Raw genomic sequence first — 27,068 nt, forward strand, 5'->3', positions numbered from 1 at the left:
TGGGAGACAGAGGGGTTTCTGGGAAGAGACACTTGCAGTGCTGAAACCAGGAAACTCCTGAGGAAAATGGGATGAGGTGGTCATTCACCCTCCCTCCTTCCCAACTAACTTCACCTGTCAACAAACGTCATTTCCTCCTCTCCCCTCGGGGATGAGAAGAGGCGCTTTACTGCCCTAAATAAAAGTACCTCTCATACACCTACAAAGATCACACCCCACCCCATAGCTTCTTTTATTTTCTTGATCTTCACCTGAGGATATGTTTATTGATTTTTTTTTTTTTTTTTTTAGAAAGAAGTGGGAAGGGAGGGGGAGAGAGAGAGAGAGACTGGTTGCCTCCCGTATGCACCCTGATCTATGCACCCTGATCAGGTTCAAACTCGCAACCTTAGGTATGTGCCCTGCCTTTTGGTGTACAGGATGACGCTCCAACCGACTGAGCCTCCCCACCACGGCTCCACCCCACAGCTTCTTTGTCCAAAAAATTATCCTTGTTCCTCCTTCTCCCTGCGCCATTCCCAGCGCCATGACTTCCACGAGGCTGTCTCAGACGCGTGCCAGACTGCTCACATATTTCTTATATTACTAAGGCTGAAATTGGCCTAAAACCTCTGGTAGGGGAAGCGGCCCCGCCCTGGGGAGGACACGACTGGGGTGCAGAGCTTTGGTTTTCCCATGCTCAACTCCCCTTGTGCAAGTGGTCCCAGAGCCATGGAGAGGTCACCTGGAAGAGGAAAGGGCAGAGAGACCATTTTCTCCCCTGTCCTCCCTGACAGAGGGCTGAGTCTCACATAACCTGCTATACATGGGAAGCAGATCAGAGACACTCAAAAGAGGACAAGAAAGGAAATGGAATTTCCAGTCCTGGCTCTGACTGAACACCTGAGAGTAGCTGGCCTGTCTCACCCTCCCAGTCCTCTGCCCAGGGGCTCCACTCCATCCAGTCCCAGACTCAGCACCTCCCACCCAAGCTTTCTATCCATTTACCTCCTCCCTTTAAAGGCCTCTCTTCACTTGGTCCCCCAGGGAGCATTCTTGTTACTATGGAAATAGTGATGTCATGTGACTGGGTGAGGCTGCAGGTCCCTCCTACTACCCTGTACCCCTTAACTAGGTACCATGCCTATCTACGTCATCACTCAGAAATTTATAGCCCAACACTTGGTATTTATAAGGTGGCTCTGGTGTGACCACAGATTCAGTGCAGGGCTGGTGGCTATTTATAGCCAGAGGATATATACTTATTATACCCCCTTCTCCCATAATCTGGGCCACATGTTACATAACTGCCATTATGCAATAATGCCCATTATATAATAATTATGCACTAATGGGGATATAATCTGCAGGCGTAATAAGAACACACCCCCTAAGGGCTGCACTCGGTTGGCCTCCTGCAGGCTGCCTCCAGGGATCTCCTGATCTCTCCACACACTACACCCAATCCAGAAGAGTCACCAGGTGTCACCCTACTCCCAACTGTCATCTGTAGCCTCCCCTAGACTACTACTGTGCCCAGCTACAAAGCTCTCTCCAGATTCCTTCTCCCTGCCCCTGGGCTGGAGAGAACACTCTTCTCTCTGCCGTATCTTTAAGCCCGACACAAAGAATTACCCATAGGATAAAGCCTAGGACACGGAGGGACACATTACCCCCATTTTAAGAAAGGAAACAAGCGGCCCTGGCTGGATGGCTCAGTTGGTTGGAGAATCATCCCATACACGAACACGTTGCTAATTCAATCCCTGGTCAGGACACATACCTAGGTTTCAGGTTTGATCCCCAGTCAGGGAGTGTATGAGAGGCAACCAAGCAATGTCTCTCTCTCTCTTTCTCTCCCTTCCTCTCCATGTAAAATCAATAAATGTATGCTTGGGTGACGATTTAAAAAAATAAAATAAAACAAGAAAAAGAAAAGAAATGAGCAGCAACCGCTCCTAGAAAGAACCTGTAGGGTCTAAAAAGCTGTGGGACTCCAGGTCAGTTGGTGGAGGGTCAGCACCATGGAAATAGCTGGGAAACCAGCTTCAGAGGTGAGAGACCAGGGTCAATCAGGCCTAGTGAGGCCAAGCAGGCCACTTCTCAGCGCCTCTTTCCCCTCGACACCTCCTCACCCCGCTCCTGGGTGGCCAGACCTTTGGCGGGGTCTCAGCACGGGCTGAGGCTTAAGTCCCAACTTCCACTGTTTGAATTACACCATTACACTGCCAGCACGAATGCCCCAGAGCAGGAGCCTGGCCACTCAGACACCAAAGCACACTCTGCTAGTCACTCTGGTCCCAGGAAGGACAAGCAGAAACTGTCACCTCAGGGGGAAAGAGGACAGGAACATTGGCTCTGCACCTGGGGTGGTAGGGACACAGGTGGAATGGGTAGGGAAAAAGTTAAGAGCACAGTGGCACTGGATGGAGCCAATTCAATTAGCCCAAATATACCATCTGCTCTTAAAATAGATATCTCTATAGTTAAGTTATTTGATCCATGAACTGATGGAAGAAATTAGAAAAACTTACACAGATTAGGGAAATAAATTTCTCTCTGGTGCAGAAGGGTGGTTTGAAGAGCCTGTCTGTCTCTTATATTCTCTATTGTTTGCATTTTTACAAAAAGTGTGTTTTACTACAGTAAGTTAAAAAATACACCATTTAAAAGAGAAGTGCTGAGGCTCAGACAACACTTCTGATCTCTGCATCCCATGCAGAGACAAATGCCGGCTGCTCTTTGGGGTCTGGGATGGGCTTGATAAGGAACAAACAGGCCAGAGCCGTCTGTGAGGCAGATCCCCTGTTCCAGTTCCCTAATCAGCAGCCCTGGCACATGAGATCACGAGGCAAGACATTAGGAGGAACATTCAATAAAAGACTCGGAGGGGGCTCATGAATCTTGAGACAGAAGAGGAGCCCTCAATGGCTTTGAGCCAGTGTCCTGCTTCCCAGAAATGGGAAAACAGTACAGGAAATGCAAGGGAACAGCCAGGGCTCAGAAGCTCTGTTGCCATGTGAAACTGGTAAATGAGGTCCTAAACTGGAGGAGAGGCAAGAGGTGAACATGGGCAATGTTCTGTCTGAATCCGTCTGTTTCTTCTGGGCCAGAGCTTCTCAGCTGGGCAGTTCTGTCCCCAGGGACATTTGAAAATGTCTGGAGACATCTTGGTTGTCACACCTGGAGTAGAGGGTTGCCAATGGCATCTCATGGATCAAGACCAGAGATGTTGTTAAGCATCCTGCAATGCACAGGACAGTCCCCGTGACACAGAATGATCTGGCCCTTAAGTCAACAGTAACATGGTTGGGAAATGCTGCTCTATGGGAGCTGTTATCAATGGTTAAGAGGTTAGGTCCCTGTCTTATTAGCCATGGAAACAGGAAAATCTCTAGCCACAAGCTAGCCTCTCCAGAGCTCAGCCCCCTCGGCATGTTGGGAGTTTCTATGCACGTGGCCCCAAAGTTTGCAAATTTTAAGGAAGGGGTATGGGTGAGAGTCTACGTGGAGGAGCATATAAGGCAATAAAAAGCAGATTACTGCAGGAGTCCCATTGATCAGCTGGTTAACTGGGATATAATTACATGCATTTTTATTTCAAACTGCAATTCTAAGCAGACTCCCACGAAAAGGGCATGATAGAGCAAGGATCACGGATCCCAGGATCCGGCTGGGCCCACCAGGCCCCACACCTGGACTTCCTGCAAACTCTACCTGCCCTCCCCCATACTCTAGGGAGGGGGCCAAGAAGCTGAGCTGGCTGCCGCACGGTCGGCTTTCCACCGACCTGCCCTGTCCACACTATTGCTGCCTCTCAAGTGGGAGGTAGAAGGCGGGTGGTGGTGAGGGAGGCCACTGTCAAGGACAGGCCACGTGCCCTCTCTCTGTCTCCATCCCAACTGCTCAGCCAGCTGGGGGAGCCCTTGAGCTGAGCCTCAGGCTCCCCTCCATCACAGCTCCGATAGAGCAAAAGAGACCATGGGGACCTACAGGGCTTTCTCCTTTGAAAGTCGGACATGGCCAGCAATCCCAGTGAAGTTCAAAAGCAGCAAGGCCCAAGGAGGAAAGCTGAGATGCTCACTGACCTGAAACCTGGGGTCCTTCTGCTGGAAACTCATGGTGTGACCCGAGTGCCTTGACATCTCTGTATGTGGGTTCCATTCTCTGTGCAGTGGGGTTAGTAGGACCTGCCTTGCACATATCACTCAACCATTGTGAGGCAGGACCGAGCTCCCGGGAGGCTGAAGAGGCTCAGCCAGCTAACAAAAATGAGCTAATTCTTCCTGTCTTTCAAGGTGTGTTTCAAGCAGGTCATCTTCCAGGAAGCCTCCTGGGTCCCCCAGCTCTGGTTCACCAACTCCTCACTACACACAGAGACCCCTGTGTTTGTCACCTGAGCATGCACAGATGCAGCTGGGAGCACGGGTTTGAAACTAGAATTGGTGTATCTGGGTGGTTAACATACAGACAGGACTTAACACGGTGTCTCTGCCATACTGGGCCTTCGATGAAAAACTAGAATTAAAGCAAGAGATGGATACCAAGGATATGCCCCCTCCTCCTTTGACAGGGGACAAATGTGTGCCCCTTAAGTTATTGGATGTTCCCAAATAACAGCAATAATGGCCCTGACCCTGGGGTAGTGCCATGCTAGGTCATCATTAAGACAACAAAAGTGAAATTAGAACACCCCCCACCAATAGACAGGCCATGGTGGCTGGTGGGGGGTGGGGAAGGACAAGTAACCTGGGGGACAGGCTCACAAAGGGAAACCTCAAAATATTAAAGAAAAGAATCCCCAGAAGGTGAGAAAATCAGGTACTAGATACCCCTATGGACAAAGTAAGGAACCCAGGTACCTGGTCCAGCCGAACCTCCCTGTCTGCCATAGCCCCTCTGCCTGCTGGGACCCTCTTATAATGCCAACAACCCTAAGGCTCCAACATGTTTAAAATGACGACGGTGGCCTGTGGGACCAGGCGCTTGTCGTGCTGTTTTCCACGGTGCCCTCGGTGCCAAGAAAAACCTATCATCAGAAATGCCATCAGCTATATTTATCTATCTCTCAGCCCTCCAGCCTCCTCCTTCCGTCTGCCAGCCAGGCCCTGTGAGCCCCCCTCACCCAGTGGGCACACTTCCCCGTTGCTGACGCCCGTGACCACCTGCCCAAGCCTGGCTCTCCGGCGCTCTCTTCCTGAGCCCCTGCAATCCGGCATCCATACGGGCACAATAACCTTCTTACTGGCCTGTCAGAGCACACCCACATGTGCTCGAAGTATGCACCTGACAGGCACAGGTCTGGGTGTTTCTAGTCCCAAACATGGGCAGGAGTGGCCCTTGGCCTTCTTTCAGCTTCTCAGGGTCCCGGCAGTACTGGCCTGCTCTCCAGGTCCTCCACAAGCCACAGGCTGGGTCTTCCGGGAGGGGTACCCATACTCAAGTGTCCCACCAACTGGTCAGGATGGAGAGACAAGACAGGATGACCGGGGCTCACCCCACACCTGTGGGCATCGTTGCGGGAGGATGCCCTGCTGCTGTGCAGACCTCTCACCCCTCCACTGCATTCCCTGATGGAAAGTGGGGAGCCCCCATCTGCATTTCAAGGCGCTATGAATTTTAGAGGAGTGAGCATGCTAGAAGGATACCCACCCCTTTCCCATCCAATTTAGAGGAAAACAGCAGAATCTGGAATGATAAGGAGAAAACAACAAAGTCTAGGTTCAGAACAACTCAAATCCTAGAGCTGTGATCAGGCCTCTGCTGGGGGAATGTCCTCCAGCACATGAGACCTTTCCCTACCCAAGCAGCGGGGCTCCGACCTGACCCTCCCACCTTCAGACCCGGCATGGAACAACAGAACATTTGAAGGTGAAGCAATGACTATATCCTATATCCGCCCCCAAGTGCATGTCTTCTTTGCACTTGCAGGGGAAGGGGAATCAGCCCCCACTTCCCGTTCCAGCCCTGTCGCCAGAAGGCCGCCCCTTGCCTCCGAGCCCCCAACTCAGAAAGGAGTTCCAGGGAGCCGACCCCTCTGAGAATGAAGCAACCCAAATAAAAATTTTAAAACCCAGCAGCTCTTTCTCTCCTGCCCCCTCCCCCTCCACTGGCAAATGAAAACAAACAAGAAATCAAAGAGGCCTTTTGTGTGAGCACCGTGCTGACACGGCTGGGGCCTTTGAAAGGACTTCTGAATCGGACACTGAAGGATAAAATAACTGAAGCGTGGCAGCTCCTGAGACAGGGGGGTGGTGGGACTGATGGGGCAGAGAGAAAAAGGGGCAAGGAGGGAGCCACCTTCTTCCTGGGGCAGAAAGGGGAATGTTCAGCTGTGCCCTCTCTCCCCAGCTGCTATGAGAAGCCAGAACAGAGGGAGAACGTGGCTCAGCCCTCTGCCCCTCAGGCCCACCCTTCCTCGGCACCCCAGGTCTTTGCAACACTAGAAGGTTGCCCAGATGGGCCCTGCCTCCCTCTTCACAGCCCACTGGGAGCTGGCCCCATGAAGCTCTGCTGGGTCTTCCCTCCCCTGCAGCACAGAGTAGTGCGGTTCATGCCTGCAGGATGGAGACTCCTGGAAGTCATCACGAGGCCTTTGCCCAAACCCTGCCGGCCACACGCAGGAGCCTCTCATTCTTAGAAGGGCCTTGCTCATAGTAGTTTCACCAAGTGTGTATTTTATGAAAAGGGGAAACTGGACCATCTTTGGCAGAGCCAAAAAGTAAACAAAATCCTGAGGAAGTCCTTCTGCAGGTCTGGACCCCAGCCTTCCTGCTGCAGGGTGGCCCATTTCCTCTGGATTGGCTGCAGAACACAGCTGGTCAACATGCCCTGGTGTGCAGGTTCCCTCCGGTTTATTCATGGCCCACATTCTGCCAGCTCAAGTTCAGACAAGGGTGATTCTTTTCTTCCTGAGCTACAGCTTCCCACTCAGCCAGCAGAGCGAGCACTCCACTAAGACATCCTGTGCATCACAGCCAACAGGGGACCTCTGACTGGCTGGGTGGGGGACATGCAAGAGACACAGGGAGGGGAGTAGATGATCAAGGGAGTTCCACTACAAGCCCAAGCTCAAGGACAGGGTCTTGACATTTCTGATCTCCTCTTTGGGGTCACAACCCCTCTGAGGTCAGCCTGAGCCCCATCAACCTTCCACACCCCTCAGAGCCAGGCACCCCATGTCACGTTAACAGAGCAAAGGCAGCCTGGGCCGGCTTCATGGGTGTGCGATCTGGGCAGTTGCACAGGCCCCATGCTTGATGTAATTAATGCCCTGTTGTCGATCGCAATTTCTAATCATTTTGAACAAGGAGCCCCTCATTTTCATTTTGCATGGGGCCCCACAGGTTACATAGCTGGAAGGCCCTGTAAATCTCGTAGCAGCTACCATTGGGATCTGATCACACCTGCAGTTTCTGTGTTAATACCGATGCTCCCATTTAAGAAGGTCTCCAGTGACCAAAAGGCAAGGGCCCAAGAAGCTGTGTCATATGTGGGAGGCAAGAGAAAACAGTAAGTTTCACCTGGAGAAGAAACAGCTTCCTGAGGAGAGAAGTAGAAAGGACATGAGAGCTGCCTCAAGCATTTGAAAGGCTGCCGTGTCACACCCGGGTTGTCCCTTAAGACAGAAATAAGACCTACAGGTAAAGGTAAGAGGAAGACAGCCTTGGGCTCACGACTTCAGAGCAGTCACTGCAGCAGTCACCCACTGCTCACCTGCTATGTTGCCTCCTCGGCATAAGACGAGCAGAAAAATTGTGCTGCGAAAGCTGAATAATAGTGACATCTCTTCCAGAATGTTCTAAGGGGTATTAAAAGGTACTCTGTTTTCTTGCTCACTTTGTGAATCTGGTCCCTGGGCCCTGCAGTCTTCACTGACCCTGGCACCAGATGGCGCTGCCTCAAAGACACAGACCAGTGGCATTTCTGGGCCTTGAAAAAGGAGACAGCGGATGAGGTGGCACAGTGACCACGGCAGGGGTTAGCTCCTCCCCCCCAGAGGGCAGCTGGTTTTCCTGTGGCCCTTCCCACGCATTCACACTAAAGCCACCAGACTAGCTGGGCGTCCAGCAAAGGCCTGGGGGGGCATCACTGGCATCAGCCATAGCTTGGCACGGCTGACGCTGACGTGGCCAAGTGATGGCCTCTACTACTTAGGAAGGAAGAAGACCAGGAGCCCTCCCCCAGTCCCCAAAACCAGTGCTTATGGCAAAGTCCCAAGCCCTGAAGCCGAGTGAAAACCAGGGAGGGATATGTTATACCTGAGAAGGACGACCTTGCACTTGAAAAAGTTCACTCAGACAAATCCTCAGGTGCTAATCCATTTCCTTCCACAGGTAAGGCCTGGAGGCGAGGAGGGAGGCAGAATCTCCTTTCATAGCAGTGCGCTGACTGACCCAGGGGACCAGGGCCTGCAGAGTCCGGGTGGGAGAACCTTACAGGATGAACAACCAGGTTCCTTCAACAACAACCCAAAAACTGACAGAAAAGAAACCAAGAGGAAGGAGGAAGAAGAGGAAGAGATGGATCACCTACAAATTACGAGTCTTGAAAGATCAACCCATTGCAACGCATACACCTGATTTGGATCCTGATCCAGGCAAACAAATAAAATTAGGAGATAATTAGGGAAAATCAAATACTGACTATCTGACTACACTAAATAAATTGTTGATTATTTTTAGATATGATAGTGGTATTTTTGGTTACATTTTTCAAGAATTCTCATCTTCAGAGACATGTGCAGAAATATTTACAGATGAAAGGCTACAACACCTGGATTTTCTTCTCAACAACCCAGCATGGGTGGGCAGCGGGGGATATGAATAAACAGAGACTGGCCATAAGTTGGCAACTATCGGCACTGGTGATATGGGTTCCTTCTATATGTGAACTTCTCTGTAATGAAAACACTGAGATACAGAAAGGAGCCGCCAACCAAATTCCTGGACTTCGTGGGCCTCCACTGCGGGCCTGTTGGAGAAGCCTAATGGAGAGAAGCTGACATTTCCATTCAATAAAGCATTTTATTGCTTTCAGATTGTTTCTCTTTCCTAGGTTAGAGCCTAGGTTAGGAAATGTCTGAAGATGCTGGCTCACCTTCAGGTCCCTGAAGAAGCTTTGAGAGAGTCTAGCAGCACTTCAAGACCAGCTCAGCCACCCTTCCTCACATGAGCAGAGGCCTTCTGGCCCCATGTCCCTCCCCACCTCTGGCCACCTGCCTGGGAGATCCCCTTTGGATGGAAGGACATCATCGGGAACGCATCTCCTCCTACCTGCAGCAGTGCTCTCTGACCCTGCTCCGCCTCAACTTCCCCTCCTAAGTGGGCAGACTAATGACAAGATTCCTTCCCAGCAGGAAGGCTGCCTTCATAGAGGCCACAGCACACTCACAGTCTTTTGGACCCACATTCTGGAAGCAGAGCTCCCAACATCACACTTGCGTCCTTTATTCCCTCTCAACCGCGCCACCTCACTCGAGGACATGCTTATTGATTTCAGAGAGAGGAAGGGAGGGAGGAGGAGAAAGAGAGGGAGGAAGAGAGAAACATCGATCAGTTGCCTCTTGCAACATCCCGACGGGGGGCCAAACCCACAGCCCAGGCATGTGCCCTGACTCGGAATCAAACCTGTAACCTTTTGGTGCACAGGACTACGCTCAGCCAACTGAGCCACTGGGCCATGCCACGTCTTGAAGCTTCATGTGGGGCAAGAGCAAGAGCTCACAAGAAGGCCACAAATGACAATGGCACCTAGAGGCAAAGCCACCAACCCCACCCTCACGCTTTCCACCATGTCAAGCTGGCTTGTCATCAAACCCGGCACCATTGGTTCAGCCCAGATCGGGTTCTTTAGCCCAGTTTTAAGGAAAGAAAACACTTCTTTTAGAGTCCAAAGTAACTCTTGCCTGAGCCCTTGCCACCCCTCCCCTAGTTTATACCGGGAGGAAAGAGCACACCTGCAGGTGTGAGCACAGAGAAGCCTGTGCTGTCAGACTGATGCCCATTGGGGGTTCAGCCAGAAGACACTTCCTAGCAAACTGGGGTGACTTCTCCACACCATCCCGAAACCACCTTCCCAAGACCCAATGGTGGCCCGTGCTGAACCAACTCACTCCCACTCTTTCAATAAGGCACACTTGAATTAAAGGAAGAAAAACCTTCACTGAAATTCTCGGGCGTCCAGGGACCTGAATTTTAGACAAATTATGAGAAACATCCTTAGTTCTCCACTCAGCTTTTGTCAGAAAACTCAGACAGGACAGAGGTGGCCACGCTGCACGTAGTGAGGCAGGAATTCACTCATAGTCCTGTGCTAATGATCTCATTACAGCTGGGGGCGGGCAGGGGCACCTCTCTCCTCCCATCATCTGCCTGGTCAGTTCAGGAGCCAGAAGGCTGGCCAGGAAACAGTCTCTTTCCTCATATGAACTTCATCCTACCTCAGTCCCATCCATGATGGCAGCAGTCAAGAATCTGGCCTAAAAGAAAAGAGGCCAGGAAAACAACTCAGCTCCAGGGACCCACATAGAAAGCGAGGTAGGAGGAAGCCAGCTCGGGAGGAAGATGGGTCTTGATTTCTGTCTCTGAGACCCTATTTCTAAAAGCAAAAGGTGCAGAATTCCCTTGTAGAGGAGATACCTGACAGACACAAGTTCGAAGCTCCAAGCCTTCCCCAAGACACCGCAGATACCACCAGGCACACACCCAGCCCCTCTGACTTGCTGTGTAGACAGAGTGAGGGGTAACTTCTTAAATTTTCTTTAGTCTCTTTTTTCAGAAAGAAAAAGGACAAACTAAGGAAAAGACTGGCAAGTTGGTCACTCTTCGTGACAGTTCATGATAGTCACACAGGGACAGGGACAGGGACAGGCCTAGAAAGATCCACAGAAGGAAGACAGAATGGCGAGAGGGGAGTCCACTATCTCCAACCAACTTCCAAAGCCATCTCTCCTCTCTGAACAAGAGAAAATGAGCAAGAAGAGAGGCCTCAAATACCACCTTTTCTTCCCCAGAGTTTTCCAACATATAAGCTCTCGAGGTTACATTCCTACCACCATGCTGAAAGCTCCCCAAAATTTAATTTCTGCAGTAAGTCATACCACTCCTCCCAACTTCCCAAACAGGCAAGTGGGTGACCACAGCAGAAAAAGGGAGTTGCTTTTCTTTTTTTTTTTTTGTGAATGAACAGAAAGGAAGACACATGCGCTTGCAAGGAAAGAATGTTCACAAGAGTTGAAGTTAAGCCACATTCTCTTACATTCGCATGAAGAGAGAAAGAAGGAAAACAAGGGGAAAAAATACTGGAATGGTGGAAAGGAAAACACACACACACAGAGAAAGGTTTGGTAGCCCTCTCATTACAAGTTGGTTGGGCATAATGTAAACACACTTCTGCCTTGCTTAATCACAGAGTGCCGCCCATTTAGGTTTCAAAGGCGGCAGTAAATTGGGCGTAGCTGAGTGGAAGCTAAAAATTAACCAGCCATCTCTGTTTCAATTTGTAAGAAAACAAAAGCGGAAAGAAATTATAAAAAGGGAAAGGATAGGGAGAGGGGAGAAAAAAAGGAAGAGGAAGAAAACTGAACCATGCTGACCCAAAATGCAGAGTAACATTGAAAAAGCAAAGAGAACTAGAACTACTTGGAACACAAAAGAAAAAGAAAATTTTAGTTTTTTAAAACAGTTTGTTTTGCTTCTTTAAGACCTCTTCCCTACTCCCTGACATGTTTGTGACCCAGAGAGCCTCTCTGCCCCCCAGCAGAGGTGCCTGGACGGTGAGCATCCCTCCTGGGATCTGGCATTTCAGCAGAAAAGAAACAGTGAAGGGGAAGAGCATAAAGAATCTCATGCTCCTTTTCACTCTCTATGAAATCAAATGACTTTCTAACTCTCTGACAGCCAAACCCTAGCCCAATCAACTCCTGCCTGGGCATCTGGGCCCCAGAATCTGCCTGGCTCTGCCTTCTCTCCTCTTTTCTACTCATTCTGTCTCATATCCGGAGATTATACATGCCCGTCTCCACCGAACTGCTGCCCACCCCGCTTGTGCCAAATCTGGCTTTTCCCCAGAACTTGAGGGGAAGCAGTAGGAAAGCCAGCACCTGCCCCCTGATACTTCTGACTCATTTTAAATCAGAGCAATGAATGATTTTTTTTCTTTTTGGTGGTAGTGGTGGTATTCATCACAAACTCTCACCATAGTGGGTAATTTTGGGACATCGCGACCCCAGTCCTAAGATCTACAATGTCTTTTGAGTAAGATGAGTCCTCCAAAGGTGGAGGTGCACAAAAATCAGGAATATGGCAAGGGAGCGAAGAAGGGAGAATAGAGAGGGTGGAGGGAAACAGAAGAAGGAAAAAGTGAACATCAAAAAGTGTTGCAGGCCTCAGCAGGAGGGGTGTCCTGGGTAGGCCCATTGGGTGTATCATTCGTACAGAAGAGGAACAATAAACAGGATAAATGCCAGCAAATAAAATAAAATTGGGGGGTGGGGGATAGGGACTGAGAATGACCTACCTGGAGTGTGGACAAAGTAAGCCAGATAAAGATCCAGTTCTTTGATTGTGACTCCAATGTGATGTGGCTGGACGCACAGGCCGGGGTTCGAGCACTGGGGCGACTTGTAGAGTCGCTCCCCATCAGTACTTTCCAGGGGGATCCCCTTAAACAAAATCACCATGACCAGGTCCAGCCGCCACACCTTGTCGGCCTGGCGCAGGCAGTCAATCCGCCGGATCTTGCCCTTCTGGTCGGGGTTGGAGAGCACGCAGCAGGGGGGCTTCTTGCCTGTGATGGTCAGCACAAAGTCCTCCCGGAACTCGGGTCGGATGTCTTTGCGCAGCTTGGCCAGCAGCCGGGATGCCCACTTCTGCTTGATCTCAGGCTTCTCGCCCAGCAGCTCGTCCTTCACCGCTCGCTCCTCGTCCTTCGACATCCGCTTCTCGTGCTTTTTGAAGTACTTGCGCTTCCGCGCCTGCAGGTTGAACCAGGTGTAGGAGAAGGCGCGGACGTGAGGCAGCAGCGCCTCGATGAACGGGTGGAACTCATCCTGCAGGCGGCAAGCCGGGAGCATGCGGGGCGAGGGAGGGCGGGAGGAGGGGAAGACGGGGTTAGAAGGAAAGAGAAAAGGAGAAAAGAAGCGTTAGAAGGGGATACAGGAGAAATCCCCTTCTCCTCCTCCTCCCACCCACAATTTCCTCTTGCGATTGTTCTAGGAAAGTGTGGTCTGGAGGCACCACCAGCCCAGCCAGCCGCTTGCTCCCATCTCAGCCTCAGCAGCCAGAGAGAGGCACCCGAAGCCTGAACACACACCTATTCTCTCTCTCTCTCTCTCTCTCTCTTTCTCTCTCTCTCTCTCTCTCTCACACACACACACACACACACACATACACACACACGCGCGCGCGCACAGACAACGTTGCTGTCCACACACACACGCTGCTGGTATCCCGGCCAGGCTCTGTCGCGCCCATGACATCTCCATGTTCTATCGCAGCCTCGAACTCGTGTCAGCTCGCCCCGACGCGGTGTCCGGTCGTCACGGACGCCGGTGGACGCACACTCGGGGCGTGTGGGTGCCGCCTTGCGCCCTAACACCAGTCGGTTTTTGGCCACCCCCAAGAAGAGAGAACATGACATCCACCAGCGAGTGAGTGAGGAAACGGTGTTGGCTCCCCCCTCCCCAGCCTGTTTTCATTCTCTTTTCTCCTTCTCCAATTGGAACATCCACCCCAGCATTTTTAAAAATCAGATCTAAATCCTAAATATGTGATTCCAGCTTTGTCATCAACACCGATACTAATGTTAGTCACAGTAATAAAGAACAAAACACTTCTTGTTAGCACAAATAAGGTAGTTGTCTCTACCACATTAGGGTTAAAAGCTACGTGGGGCGTCCTGCACCCCGTCCCCACTGGCCCCTTCACCCTCTTTCCCACTCAGTCAGGTGACAGAGGGCTGGGCTCTCGCTTTTGGGTATTTTTTTTTTTTTGCTTGTTTGCTTGTTTGTAGTTTAAATAATAATTGATTTCTGTTTACAAAAATAAAACTGCAAAAAAAAAATAAATAATTACCATTGATCTGAAGCACCCGGCAAAGCCCAACGCCCGATTCTGAGCTTCTGGACTCAACAGAGTTGTGAGTTGGGGGCGGGTGGGGGAGGGGGGAGAAGGAGGAGCAGGGGAGGAAGGTAAATGTTTTAAAGGGGGTTATTATTGGTGTTCTGGGGAATAGGGGCTGGGCTTGGGTGGATTTTCAAACCCTTCCCCCTCCCCCCTCACGCTCCATTGCACAGAAGGGGGAAATTAATATTTTTTTTTGAAAAGGAGCAAAAAGAAAGAAAGGTCAGGGATAGCAAGCAGAGAGAGGGAGCGAGCCGGTTGCCACATACACCAGGTAAACAAAAGCAAACAAAAAAAAAATTTTTTTTCAATTTCATGCCATGTGCATCCTCTTCCAGTTTAAAATAAAAAAAGGAAAATATACAAAAATGTAAAATCAAAACCTACCTCCCAACACCCCCCCAACCCATAACACACCCTACCCCACCCCCGTGCAAAACAAAACAAAAACAAAAACCAGGAAAGGGAAAAGCGGCAGCTGAAGAAAAAGGCTTTCGGCTTTGGCAGCCGCACAGGGGTGTAAACTTGGAGCTGCCTCCCTCTGCCTCTGAGCCTGATCGCAGGCAAAGGGGGAGCTCGCAGATTCCCGGGGAAGGGGACGAGTTCGGACCGGCTGCAGACCGTCGTTGGCAGAAGCGTGCGAGAGAGGGAGCAAGGGAGGGAGGGAAGAAGAGAGAGAAAGAGGGAGATCGAGGGAGGACGGAGATGGGATGGGGCTGTGTGTGTGTGCTGGTTGGGTGTTGGATTTTTTTTTTTTTTTTTTTTTTTTTTGCTTCTTTTCTCTTTCTCTCTCAAACTCCCTCTCTCTCTCTCTCTCTCTCTCTCTCTCTCTCTCTCTCTCTCGCCTTTCATGCTCAATCCCCATCCAATTGCTCTTGCCAAAGCCAGTCAAAGGGGGGGGGGGGAAGGATCCACCTATTTGGCAATGAGACATCCTCCAGCAGCCAATGGCTGCGTCCAAGGGGAGGAGGGAACCGAGCGAGCTGGGAGGGTGGGGAGAGCCCCCGGCAGTTGGAGACCAAAAACAATTTGCCCAATCGACAAGTTCACGTCTAATGAACAAGCAAAGTCCAGCAGTTATGAATTTTTCATTCCAGGCTCCCATTCGGGTCCTTTTGGCAGCGGCCACCAGGAAATTTGGGGTGGGGGCTGGAGGCTAGGATGGAGGAAGCCTCGGAATTTTTTTCTTTTTTTTAAGCCAGAAAAATAAATAAATAAAAGGCCTGACTCCGGGCAGGCTGGCGGGCGGGCGGGAGCCCCAGAAGGCCTTGGAGAAAGCAGCTGCGCCTTCTCTCTGTGTTTTGGTTTCAGTCTCTTTCTCTCGAGCCCCGCATACTCTCTCTTTTTCTGGTTCTATTTCTTTTTTTTTTTTTAATTTATTTATGGAGCACACAGGGGCGAGTGGAAGTTTTCCTCCCCGTCATACACACAAGCGGTGCTATGAATAGAAAGAGAAGAAGAGAGCTCGGAAAGTGTAGATGCCAGCAGCACTTCCAGGGCAGGGACCCGGAGCCCAGGGTGCCGCCACCCGGGCCACCCCTTCGTTCTGGGGCTGCTGCTCTCAGGAGCACTCCCAGACCAGACTGTCGCCCCGCCCAGCACCCCACGGTCCCCCTCCCCAGCCCCCAGTGAGCTCGGCTGCCTCCCTGGGCCCACACCCAGCCACGCAAGCTCCATTAGCAGAGACAAGAGATGCCAACGCAATGCAGCCCGGCTGGAGAAACTGCAACAGTTTATGAAAATAGCCTCCTGTCACAGCACTCCGCTGACAAGCACTCCATGCAGCCACAAACACAGCAGCCAACCCGAGGAGTGACAAAGGCAGGAAGATGGACACTACTTCCCAACACAGTCGCTGAGTCCTCCTGCCGCCTGCCACCACCTAGATGCTTAATTCCTTGCTTTCTCCAGCTCTGTCCCCTTCCCTTGACCCATGCTTAGTGTTTCTTGGTTGGAGGAGGAGGAACACTCACCCGTTCCCCAATTCAATTCATACTAAAGAGCCCAAATCATAGGGAGCAGGGCGCAAGAGCATAAAATAAGAAAACTACATGATATAACAGAAAGAGAGCTAAGAAAGGAAACAACAGAACAGAAAGGAGTGGGATCCATCAGGAAAAGTGAAACAACCTTGGGGAAACCAAGTCAGAGGCAAGCACCACCCACCCATCCCCGTCCCACCCCCAGCTCCTGTTCCTCGGCTTTCCTCCCAGGCAGGGCTGAAGGCCATTCGGTGGCCCAGGGCCTCTCCGCAGGGCTCTGTCTGGGAGGGGCCGCTGAGCCATGCCTTAGGCCTTAAAAAAAGCAGTAAGAGGAGACAGTTATTAAAGAAAGAAAGAGCAGACCGAGAACACAGGCAGAGAACAGACGGGGAGAGACTGACCCTGCTCCAAACCATCCCTACAGCTGCCCTCTCCCAAGGCGAGACTCAGCCCTCAGCTGGCAACGGAAAAAAGGTCACTGCTCACTCCTGCCCCTTTCTTCCCCATCTGAAACCCTGTGCTCAGTGGCCTTTATGCTCTGAGGAAAGGTTCCCGGAAGAATGCAGGAGTGTTCCAAAACAAAACACGCAGCCCCTGGGCTGGCGCGGAACCTTGACAATGGGAAAGGTGCCGCCCAGGACCCAGGACACCAGTCTGGACCCTGAGTGGTATGCCATGAGCTCAGTGGCTGACCCCAACTGACAGAGGTGAGAGAGCTGGGGGCATGTGTCCTTGCGGACAAGCCTCTGAGATTGGTATTCAAGAATTAATGTCATGTTAATAACTGGCTTTGGTCCAATTAGCCAAAGATGTTAGCTGAGTGACATAAGATACTCTCCACCTGAAGAAGAACAATCATACTTTCTAAAGTCAAAATGAGATGGTAGAAACAAGTGAGTTTATGTTTGGCACAGGGGTGTTTTTCTGGTATTTTGATTTACACTGAATATTAGACACAAAACAGAAAATGGCCAATGTGAGCCTCCTGGAAAATACCAGCATGTTCAGTCTTAGAGAGCACAGTGCCAGGTGGAAGAGACACGCTGAACATGGTCATTGATTGTGGACCTGGTGGTACAACTGGGTAGGTGGGGGGGAAGATGGCAAATGGAAGTATCCGCATGAAAGTTAGGAAAACAGGAGAGCCATGATTCTCTCCTGGGTGGAGGGAAAGGTCAAAGGTTGATGGAGAGACTGGACTTAGAAGTGGCTCAGCAGGGTGAGTGGAGTGTCTCAATGGAGCCTCAGGGACCCACTCAGAGCCCACTGCGCCCCCTCAATGCTCCCTGAACAGGAGGAGCAACAGGCCCTTCCCAGGGGAGTAACAGGGACGCAAGAACAATTGTCAATTGTCCTTCTGCCAGTGGCCTTAACCTCGAAGGTGGGCAGCGAGGATTCCCAGGCAGTGCCTTTCCCCTCATCCTGTTCCCGAGGGTGGAAGAGCAGCCAGGGTATTCGAAAGCTTAGGGAGTGAGGGCAGGAGGTCTCCCTCTTTCTCCTCTGGGCACACACGGAGAAGAATCTCACTCAGGTTCCATTACAAACACTTGGCTCACCCCCTTCCCTCCACCCTTGCAGCCCCCCTCTCCTGCATGCCACTGGTGGCTGCTCTAGGCCATGGACACGCCCCTCAGGAGCACCAGACAAAAGAGGACTGTCCCCCTTTTGTTAAGAGAGTGGAGGCTTCTGTTGGAAGATTACCTGTCCCAGACCCAGACTCCTTCCCTGCTCCCATCCTGCCACCCACTTCCCACCTGCAAGGAGATCCACTCTCAGAACCCTGCCCCAGACCAGAATCAAGACAAAAAAAAACAAACAAACAACCCTCAGATAATTCAAGGGTCTTCAGGGAGTTCAAGGGTTCAAGGGATGGAGGGAGCAAGGGCACCAGCGGGCACCGGAGAAGGACAGGGGAAGGGGAATGTAATGAGAGAGAAAAACAGCCAAAACCAGCTGATGGGAAAGGAAGCCAGCGATGCTGGTGAGAGTAGTGAAGACAAAAAAAATTTAAAGATGCAAGGGGAAAGTATAAAGGGAAAGCAGGAAAATTTGGAGGTATTTTCCCCATTAAAAAAAAGTCTAAAAGCCAGAGATAAGACTAAAAATTCACATGGGCTTTGGTTTGCAGAAAGCAATTTTTCTGCGTTGTGAGAGAAAGGCCTCTCTTGTTATTGTCAAGTATAGAGAATTTGATATTTTTTTAAAAAAACAGCAACAGTTTTCACTGAAACATTTTTTAAATACCCATGCTGGTCTCAGACATCACCAGCAGAAATGTGCCCCCAAAAGGGAAGGGCTGAGCAGACCGCTGAAAGAGAGGACAAGAGAGAGAATGAAAAACGGAGAAAGAAACCAAGCCTAGAGACAGAATACCAAGTTGGGCCCAAAATTTCAAAGAGAGAAGGACAAAGATGCAGTGGAATGAGCAAGGAGAAAGGACAAGGGCTCTGGGATGGGGGGGGGGACAACTAGCTGAGGAAAATGACTGCTTCTGTCTCAAGAAAGTGAAACATGTGGTTTTCCAAAACTCCCCAAAACAAATGAGGTCATCTAGATTATTTAAGGGAAAATAGGAAAATACATACAGAACCTCACTTACATATACAGTATTCGGAAGTCTTCGAGGAAACAAAATCATTTTCCCAGCCTGAGACAGGCTTCCTAACCGGCCCCCACCTGCGAATAGTGAGGCATCTAGAAGCTTAAGAAGTTATATCTTTAAAGACAGGGTCACTGTTTGGAGGTCTCTTTATCTTTAAAAAATCCTATTTATCCACATCCTGCTTGCTTTAAGGCCTAGATTTATTTTTTTAGACCCTGGATACTGCTAATTATATATATATATCTCCATGCTAATTTGGATAACTACACACAGTTAGTGCAAATAACTGACAGAGCTTACATAGAAATTACCAGATATTTCAGTATCCATTTTACTACCACATATCAGCAGCCTGGGTGGAAAAGGACGCAGAAAAATTTTAAAGATCACAAACAGAACCCGGATTAGTCTACCCAATCCCTGGCATTTTATAATTCAGCCTTGGCCCAAACCAAAAAAGCAGATTTTGACTTATATCTCTGAGATCTCCCGTCTTGTCCCACAGAAGAAGGGACAGCAGAAGGCAGTGGCACAGAGGAGGAGAGAAACCGTAGGCAGAAAAAGGAAAGGGCCCAGGGCTGCTTGTCCTCGAGGTGGGTGGGGCCTCCCCTCTCTGGGGGCAGGTTGGGAGCGGTTCCTCAGCCAGAGTAAAATCACCCAAGAGTCTGGAAATCCAGGCATGGAAACCAGAAATGCGCGTTGCGAGGAGGCCCAGAGAATTTGGACAAAGCGGGTTTTTGGCTGCCTTGGGCCTGTTTTTCTCTGCTCAGGAAAGGCAGCCGCAGCTCGGTTTTACCAGCGTTCTCACGCGGCCAAATGGATTTGCCCCACACCCAGTGCCGGGTCTAGGACAGGGACTGCCTCAGAACCAGTCTGCACACTCCTCTCCTATAAAACTGCTCCCCCCTTCCCTTCCTTTTCTCCTCCTGACTACAAACCGGGAGCGGTGGTCTGGGATCTGGCCAACAGGCAGCCTCGTTCTGGCTCTAAACACTACCCCACTCCGGGTGCATCTCCCCTCACCCTCCTGGCACGGAATAAAATAGGGTAGGGGCAGGGGACTGGGGGAGACAATCTATTCTCTCTGGTGCAACTAGAAATTGTTTACTTTAATCCTCTACAGGGAATGGGAAACAAAAACCTTAGTCTTTAATTCATTATTTAGCTTGAAACTTCCTTGTGTCACTCCATAGAAGTAAAAGCTAGGAAGGCCAGAGCCCTCTCCTCCAGCCAAGGGTGGGGGTAGCTACATGGGGATGAGAACCTCCGTAGAATGCCCTGGACGGAAGTCAGGCAAGGGCTTCGAGGGGCAAGGACAGTGCAGGGCCTGAGCCTCTCCCTCCTCCTTGGCCTGAAAAGTCAGTCCATGGTGGCTAAGGGCTGGGGAAGAAGGCAGAACTCCACAGGCTATCTTCACAAGTTTCTCTAAAGAAGAACTGATAAACTGACCAAAGGCCCAGGAAGGGGGGACTAGCACGTGAAGATAAGGTCTGTGCCCAGAACACCGTGTAAATATCTGCAGGGCAAGAGAGAAGACCAGAGCGAAAGGCAAAATGTTGAAAACTCTCCGGAGGCCCAGCAGCGCCAACTGCCGAACCCAGAAAAGGCTTGGGGATTATCCAGGGAAGATGTCCCTCTCCCTCCTCCACCCCCAGTCCTGCACCTCTGAGACTCCTCCTACAACCTTCCCAGGGCCTTGCCAGAGCTCCACCAGGATCAGCTGTGACACCCCTTTGCTTTGCTGGGTTTATTCCCCCGCCACAGGAGAGATCCCGAACCACAGGAGAGTAGGCCCCGGTGAGAAAGGAGAGTTTCTCTCCGCCCCGGTGCCATCGCCCAGTCTGCACTCCCCGCGCCCTTGGCCCAGAGAGAGCCTCTTTCTTGCAGTTGCTTCGGCAACAGGCAGTGCCCAGAGCCCCAGGCAGAGAGCTGGGTGGTCAGGATGGGAACAGCCCTGGGGGTTTTCACAACTCCAGGGCTCAGGGGAGCTGGGCGGGCTGTCTGGGCAAATGGCTTCTCCAAAATGTACAATTTTAAAAGTTGGAAGACATTTTTCAGTCCCTCAAAATGTATTGCTGCCCCCAACTATTTTATTAGCAGGATCATTGCCAAGGAAACCGGAGAATCCTCATTCCCCTGGTGTCTAGCCTCTGTGGAGGCTGGCACCCGGGTGCCCAGAGCTCAGGACCGTGCCTACCTCTCTGCCACGATCCGTTCCTCCCGGCTCCCTTTCTTTCTCACCCTCTCTCCCCCTCTGTGTCCCCCAGCTCCAACACAAACTGTTTGCACGGGAAGTCTCCCTCTATGACCTGATTCAGCACACACAAGAGAAAACTGTGGGCGACAGACCCAACGTCCTAACGAACTTGAGTTAATTAATGCTAAGGAAGAAAAGAGGCGCCTTCGCTCTGTTGAATCACGGTTCACTAGCCCTTTCAGTTTGCTGTGGGTGGAGGAAAAAAAAGAGGCTTTTTGGTTCAAATATTTTTTGGGGCGAAAGGAAAACAAAAACACCACAGAAGGGCCGTGGAGGGTGAAGCTGTCAGTACCTGCCGGGAGGAGCAGAGGCGAGGGCCGCAGGCATGGAGCGTCCTCCCCCAGCTTCTGGCGTAAACTGCTGCTTAGGAAGGCCAACAAGGGGAAAAGAAAAGTGAGGGGATTATCAATTGATTTCAGGCCTATTCAAATAAATTGTTCCAAAAATTAATCTGTCAGACTATTAGATACATGTTTTTTTGAAAGCCCAAACCCAGCAACTCAATTTGAGCAGAGCCGTGAAAATGTTTTAACAGTGCAGAAAACCGAGGTATGGATGGCACGCATACAAAAAATTTAAGTGTGCAGAAAAAAATAAGAGGTGGTAATGGGGGGGCAGGAGAACAGCTGCAATTTTGCTTTCCAGATGTTGACAGCAAAATGTAATTGGCAAGAAACTTCCTCCTTACCACTTTTTATCCTTTGGCCCTAAGATGTTACAATCCTACAGCTAGACCTTAGCCTGCAGTCGGGCCTCCAGGCACTCAGCGCAGCACACAGAGTGGGTCCCAAAGCTTCGCAAGCCCCACTCCACCGAGCTTTACTACCAGCCCACTAATTTTACAAGCCCTTCCACCACCCCTTAGCAGGGAGGTCTGAGCAAAGCAAGCTGGAGGACAGTCTTCTTTAAATTATTATTATTGTGTAACCCGCAGCCTTTACTTTTGAGGCTGGGCCTCCCCCCCTTTTTAAATAAACTTTTCAGTTGAAGTGTGGTGTATGTAAAGAAGAGCGCACAGTTCTAAGTCGGCTGCACAATACATTTTTCACGAAGTGAACGCACCTGGGTAACCCCACCCAGGTTAAGAAATTGTAAAACATTTTCAGCAAGCTGAGTGGGCCTTGAGATTTGAAGCTATAAAAAGTTGTTGCAATTTATGTTTTAGAAATAGCGCCTGCCTGCACCAGTAGCGTCAAATTGAGCACCTAGGCACACACACATTATAGAGCATTCTGAACTACTCATGTGACCACAAAAAGTAGTAGTGCAAAGAAGCCCCTGGCCTCCTCACTGCTGCAGAGGGGTTTCTACGCCTCTCTCTGTGCCTACCCGACTCTGATCCCATCAGCGGGGGAACCGCTGAGCAGCAGGGTAAGCAGACTAGCAGGGCGTTGAGGGGGGACAGACAGAGGTGAAAACCAAACAGCCACAGGCAGGACTGGGGGGCCTTGATATGTGTGGATCCTGGGGAAAAGGGGACTTCGCAGAGTCAGGGGTTCCGGAATGAGAACCCATCAGGGCAGACTGCCCTCGGCCAAGGCCACAAAAGCCTTGCACTTGAGGAAGGGGTGGACGCGGCAAGAAGGGGGCCAAGAGAGTGCGGGGGTCCTGGGCTGCAGGCTGTGAGGAGGGAGGGGAGGCCCAGCCCTGTGGCATCTGCCTCCCCCTGCCCTGGCTCCAGCCACAGCTGGCTCCCCACCTCACTTTCACTGGCACTAAATTTACTTTATAATTTTAAAATTAAATTTTAAAAAAAGCAGAAAAGAGAAAGCACTTCAAGGCAAAATACCTCCCACAATATCTCTTGGAGGGAGTTGCTTATGTAAAAAGACGAATGCAAAGGATCGCTAAAAAGTCTAAGCACCAAATAACAAAGAAAATAAAAGGGAAATACATTTAATTTAAAAAACCTGAAGCAAATAAATAACTAACTCCCTTTGCAAGGCAAAGACACTGCACAACCACTGGCACAGTGGACACCAGCCCTACTCCCATTTCTTACCCACTTTCCCCTTCTTGTGTGCAGCTGCATCTCCCCCAGGCACTATGGAAGCCCCTTTCCTTTTCTAGCGAGTCCACCCACACCTGAGGGAGGACCCGGGCAGGCTTTTAGCGTTCCACAAGGCTGGACCAAACCTCTGCACCTGACAAAAGAGCCCCTTCCTCTATTTCCCAGACCGTGCCCACCGAAGGCCCTGAACCCTGCTCTCTGGCTCCAAATCTAGGCCCTGTGGGTAGTGGCACTGTCCTGGGGCTGGACGCCAGGCCCATCCCAAAGGGACTCTCTCCCCTGCCGAGGAGGGCCTTGAGGACTGCATTTTCTTTTCCCACTGCAAATGGGGATGAGGAGAAAAAAACTGTTCAGCTTAATGAAAAGTATGACATGGGATCTGATCTCTCTGAGCCTGTAATCTTTAGAAACACTTGATTACTTGATCCTTTTGCGGGGGCAGGGTGCAGAGCAGGTGTGGAGATTCCCCCCACCGGTATGACTCTCCCACCAGCCCACCGCCTGGGAAATGCGCCCTCGGCCGGCACAGGGGTACCAGAGCCCAACTCCTTTCTTCCTTTCTTTCTTTTTCAAATCGCTCTAGCACAAACCAGGCGGTGGGTCAGGGCCCAGAGGCGGGGAGGGAAGAAGAGAGGGTTGTCTCTGAGAGAGGGTGAAAAAGGAAAGCAGGGCTCCAACTCCAGGAGAAGAACAGCCGCTGCAACTTTCCCGGCTTGTGCCACTTTGGGGATTTGCGAATCAGACCGGAGCGGAGGGGAAGGCTGGTGAGAAAAAAAAGCCCGCATTAAAACTAACCAGTTCTGCCTAAAAGCGCACTTTCCACTCTTAAATAAGACAATGCCGAAGGGAGAGGAACGACAAGTTATTTCTCACTCTTTAATTACTCCAATGCTTAGCATTATTTTTTTAAAAAACCACACACATTAGCCAATGATATATTCTAACCCTCAACAAAGCTGGTATTTTTCTCTGATTACAGACTTTGCGGTGGCAAACTCAGGCTCCGACGGCAGAGGCAGTGCAGAAATGCGCTTCTAAATGAGACACAATTTTATTAAAATCATAATAATCCTTGCAATTCTATAGTGCCTTTTCAGCAGCGGAGATCCCAGGTGCCCCACGCTGGGCTATACCAGGGAACTAGCGACAGAGGGCTCAGAAAAGAGGCAGGAAAGGCTTGCCAGCTCCATGGAGTGCCACGGACACGTATTTTTCTTTCTTTTTTTAACAGCCTGTTTCCATCATTCAGCCTCTGTCTCACGCTTTTTTTTTTTAAGTAACAAAACTCCTTTAAAATTTTTAAATGTTGTTTTAAAGAAGGAAAATGTGACCGAAAATAAAAGGGAGGAAGGAGTCGAGTGTGGTCTGAGGAGCTGCTGCTGGAATGGGCTGCCTCTGGGTCCGGGTGCGGAGCACAGGATAAGCCGATTCCGTCACCCTCCCCCACGCAGCTGGAGCAGGGTGAGTCATCTGTACGTGGACAAGGAAAAGGACCTAACTCTACCAACACAAATTTAAGTAATCTGAGTGACAGAAGTCAAGTTTATGACTGGTTTCCAAGGGGGCTGGCCTGGAGGCCCCTAAGTGCTTTCTCTGCAAGTCCAGGGGCTGCTCAAACCCCCGAGGAGATGGGAGGGACATCAAGGGGACACTAGCCTCCTCTTCCAACAGGTTAAGTCAGGTCCACTGGGTGACCACACTTTCCCATCCTCTCCCTGGCCTGCCCAGGCAGTGCTGCAAAATGGCTGGTAGCAATGGATGGGGAGGCCTTAGTACCCCCCAAAGAAGTCTGCCCTGAGAGGGAAGACCATGTTGACCAGAAGGGATCTGGGGGAAATTATATTTTAAAAAAAGTTTCTTGGAAGCTGCACAACTCCCGAGGCCTGAAGGCAGAGGAGAGGAAAAGGGAAAGCGCATTTTCTGCCACTTAGTCACATTTCTTCCCCAGGCTCGCTGGAGGCCAAACGCCCCCAAACCCAGCCAACCTTCGAAACAAACAAAAATCTCCCGTGGTAAATTTCCCCACCCTTATTCCCCAAAATGAGGCAGCTTGGGGATAAATGGAGAGGTTCCTTTCTAAGCTTGGAATCAGTGTGGAAGTGGGACGTTCTCTCTCTACTGAACCCCAAGGCTACCCTCGGATTCCAGGACATTTAAACCCCAAAGTCCCCTGAGCAGCCACAGAGTAACAGGATTCATCATCTATTTCATTTTCAAAGCCCTCTGGCACATTATCCTATCAGAGTGAGCACAGGAGGAGGGAAACTGAGGCAAAGACACCCACGTGACTGGGGACTGAATCAAACCAGCCTAGAGGCCAAAGGCCGCTCTCCATTTGAGCCCCTTCTGGTGGTGGCCTTTGATGCTGCAAAAGGCCAACACCCCGTGACAAGAACCAGGCCAGCCCTCAACACCTATGTGGAGTCCCCTTTGGGGTACCACTGATACTGCCAGTGCCTGAGCAGTGCGGGATCTGAGGACCCCACAGGGGACTACCCCTCCCCCAGGGTCTACCAAGCGACAACATTCTGCCGCTTCCCTATGGCGGAAGTTCTTTCACACCCCCTCCCCATGTCCCCTCACTTGACCCCAGGGGAAGTGGTCCTCACTCCCGGATCAATGCCTGGAGCAGCTCCCCACATCAGGGGCCTCCACGCGCCACTTCCCACCTTTTGCCTCTTCCCACGCGCACTTTTGACTTTGCGCAGAGCCCACTTATGGCCCATGGCACTCTAGGGCCCCGAAGCCCTGCTGTCAGCTCCTTGGAGGCTGTGTTGTCCCCTCCCATCCTGTGGTTCAAGATACAAGCGACCGAGACCATCAGCACCCATGTTCTACAGGGCGGAAAGCACACAGTGCTCCCACTGTCTGAGCCCGAGAGAGGTTTCCCCACGACTCCACTCACCCATGTCCCCCTTCAGGAGCGAGCCAATTGCAGCGGGTCTGGGAAATACAACGCATGAAAAAAACACCCAGGAGGTGAAAGGAGCCCACAGGCAGCAGGCACCTGCTGATGAGCGCGCACACAGGGGCAAGCATCCAGGGCCCGGGCAGCACGACTCTGCCAGTTTGCACAGGCATTCGACGTGGTGCACAAGTAGACTGGAGAAGCTCCGGGGCCATTAAGGGGGACAAGAAGGGAAGCAGGAGGACCAACTAACTTTCTTTAGCCAGGTTGGGGCATCAAAGCACAATGGCTGGAGAGTGGGGCCATCTAGGGAGTCCAGGGAATGCCCCCACCTCCACTCAGCGATATGCTTCTATTTTGATATCTCACACCCCTTCAAAACCCACTCACACTTGCTTCCTGAAGTCCATGATGTGCACGGGCAACCGGACTCCACGCCTAGGGCGCACCTGAGGGGAAGGCCAGAAGGGTCGGTAGATCGCAGCCTAAGCTGCCAAGCTGGACTCAGGGGGGCAAATGGAAGTTTTGCGCTAGAAGAGGGGGCATTAAATTGCCTCTTTGTGGAGAGGAATTGCAGACCGTCACTCAGGATTAATTTAAGCAGCAACAGCAAACACACACCAAAAAGCAAGTATTGCTGCCAGCACCCACCCCCACCACTGTGTCTCACGGAGGGCTGTGGGACTCCACAGTGTGGCTCAGCCTTTCGTGGGGGAGGGTCTCCGGCCTTTAAGAACTTGGAGCATCCACAGGTGGAAGGGGAAAGGCTGCTCCCGACTCTCCCCATGTTCCTGCTTGGTGAAATGGATTTTGCAGGCTTGGGATAAAGCCGAGTGGGGGTGGTAAAAATCCAAGTACAGATGAAGTGGGAATGGGGGAAACTTCTTACATATAAATATATTTATTAAACTACAAATTTCCAATGTAAATATAGCACATGCAGGGGCGCTACTGGGCAGCTCTGAAACAGCTCACCTGCACCCCAAGGGCATTTGGGGATACTGCTATTCTAAAAAAAATGGGGGCAGTAGGAATCAGGCCTCGGCTTCCCAGTCTCCTCCCCAAAAACCTGAATACAGCTTTGGAGCCAGGTGCCCAAGGCGGCCTGGCAGGTGTGCGACTCACGTGAATCACATGTATGTGCAGGCTGGGGAGGTACATTTCCACGTGGGCCTGGAGCCACTTGTGTGGGCACCGGAGGCTCTT

General features: G+C 51.0%; 1 protein-coding gene across 6 annotated transcripts in view; it reads right to left on the reverse strand.

Moving 5' to 3' along the window:
* NFIX (nuclear factor I X) overlaps positions 1-27,068 on the reverse strand; it is a 91,621-nt gene that overhangs the window by 50,642 nt on the left and 13,911 nt on the right. For 4 of the 6 annotated variants that reach the window (XM_090289749.1, XM_090289747.1, XM_090289748.1 and 1 more), the window contains exons 1-2: positions 13,415-13,480; positions 12,499-13,030 (exon numbers count right to left, since the gene is read on the reverse strand). In XM_090289749.1, coding sequence (XP_090145875.1) covers positions 12,499-13,030; positions 13,415-13,465 — 583 coding nt within the window. In that variant the 5' untranslated portion in view covers positions 13,466-13,480. Of the gene's footprint in view, positions 1-12,498; positions 13,031-13,414; positions 13,481-14,054; positions 14,079-27,068 lie in introns of those variants that run through there. The other 2 variants (XM_090289746.1, XM_090289745.1) reach the window with 2 other exon arrangements.

Source organism: Furipterus horrens, unplaced genomic scaffold (genome assembly GCF_987537825.1).
Source record: "Furipterus horrens unplaced genomic scaffold, mFurHor1.1.pri manual_scaffold_10, whole genome shotgun sequence".
NCBI classification, from domain to species: domain Eukaryota; kingdom Metazoa; phylum Chordata; class Mammalia; order Chiroptera; family Furipteridae; genus Furipterus; species Furipterus horrens.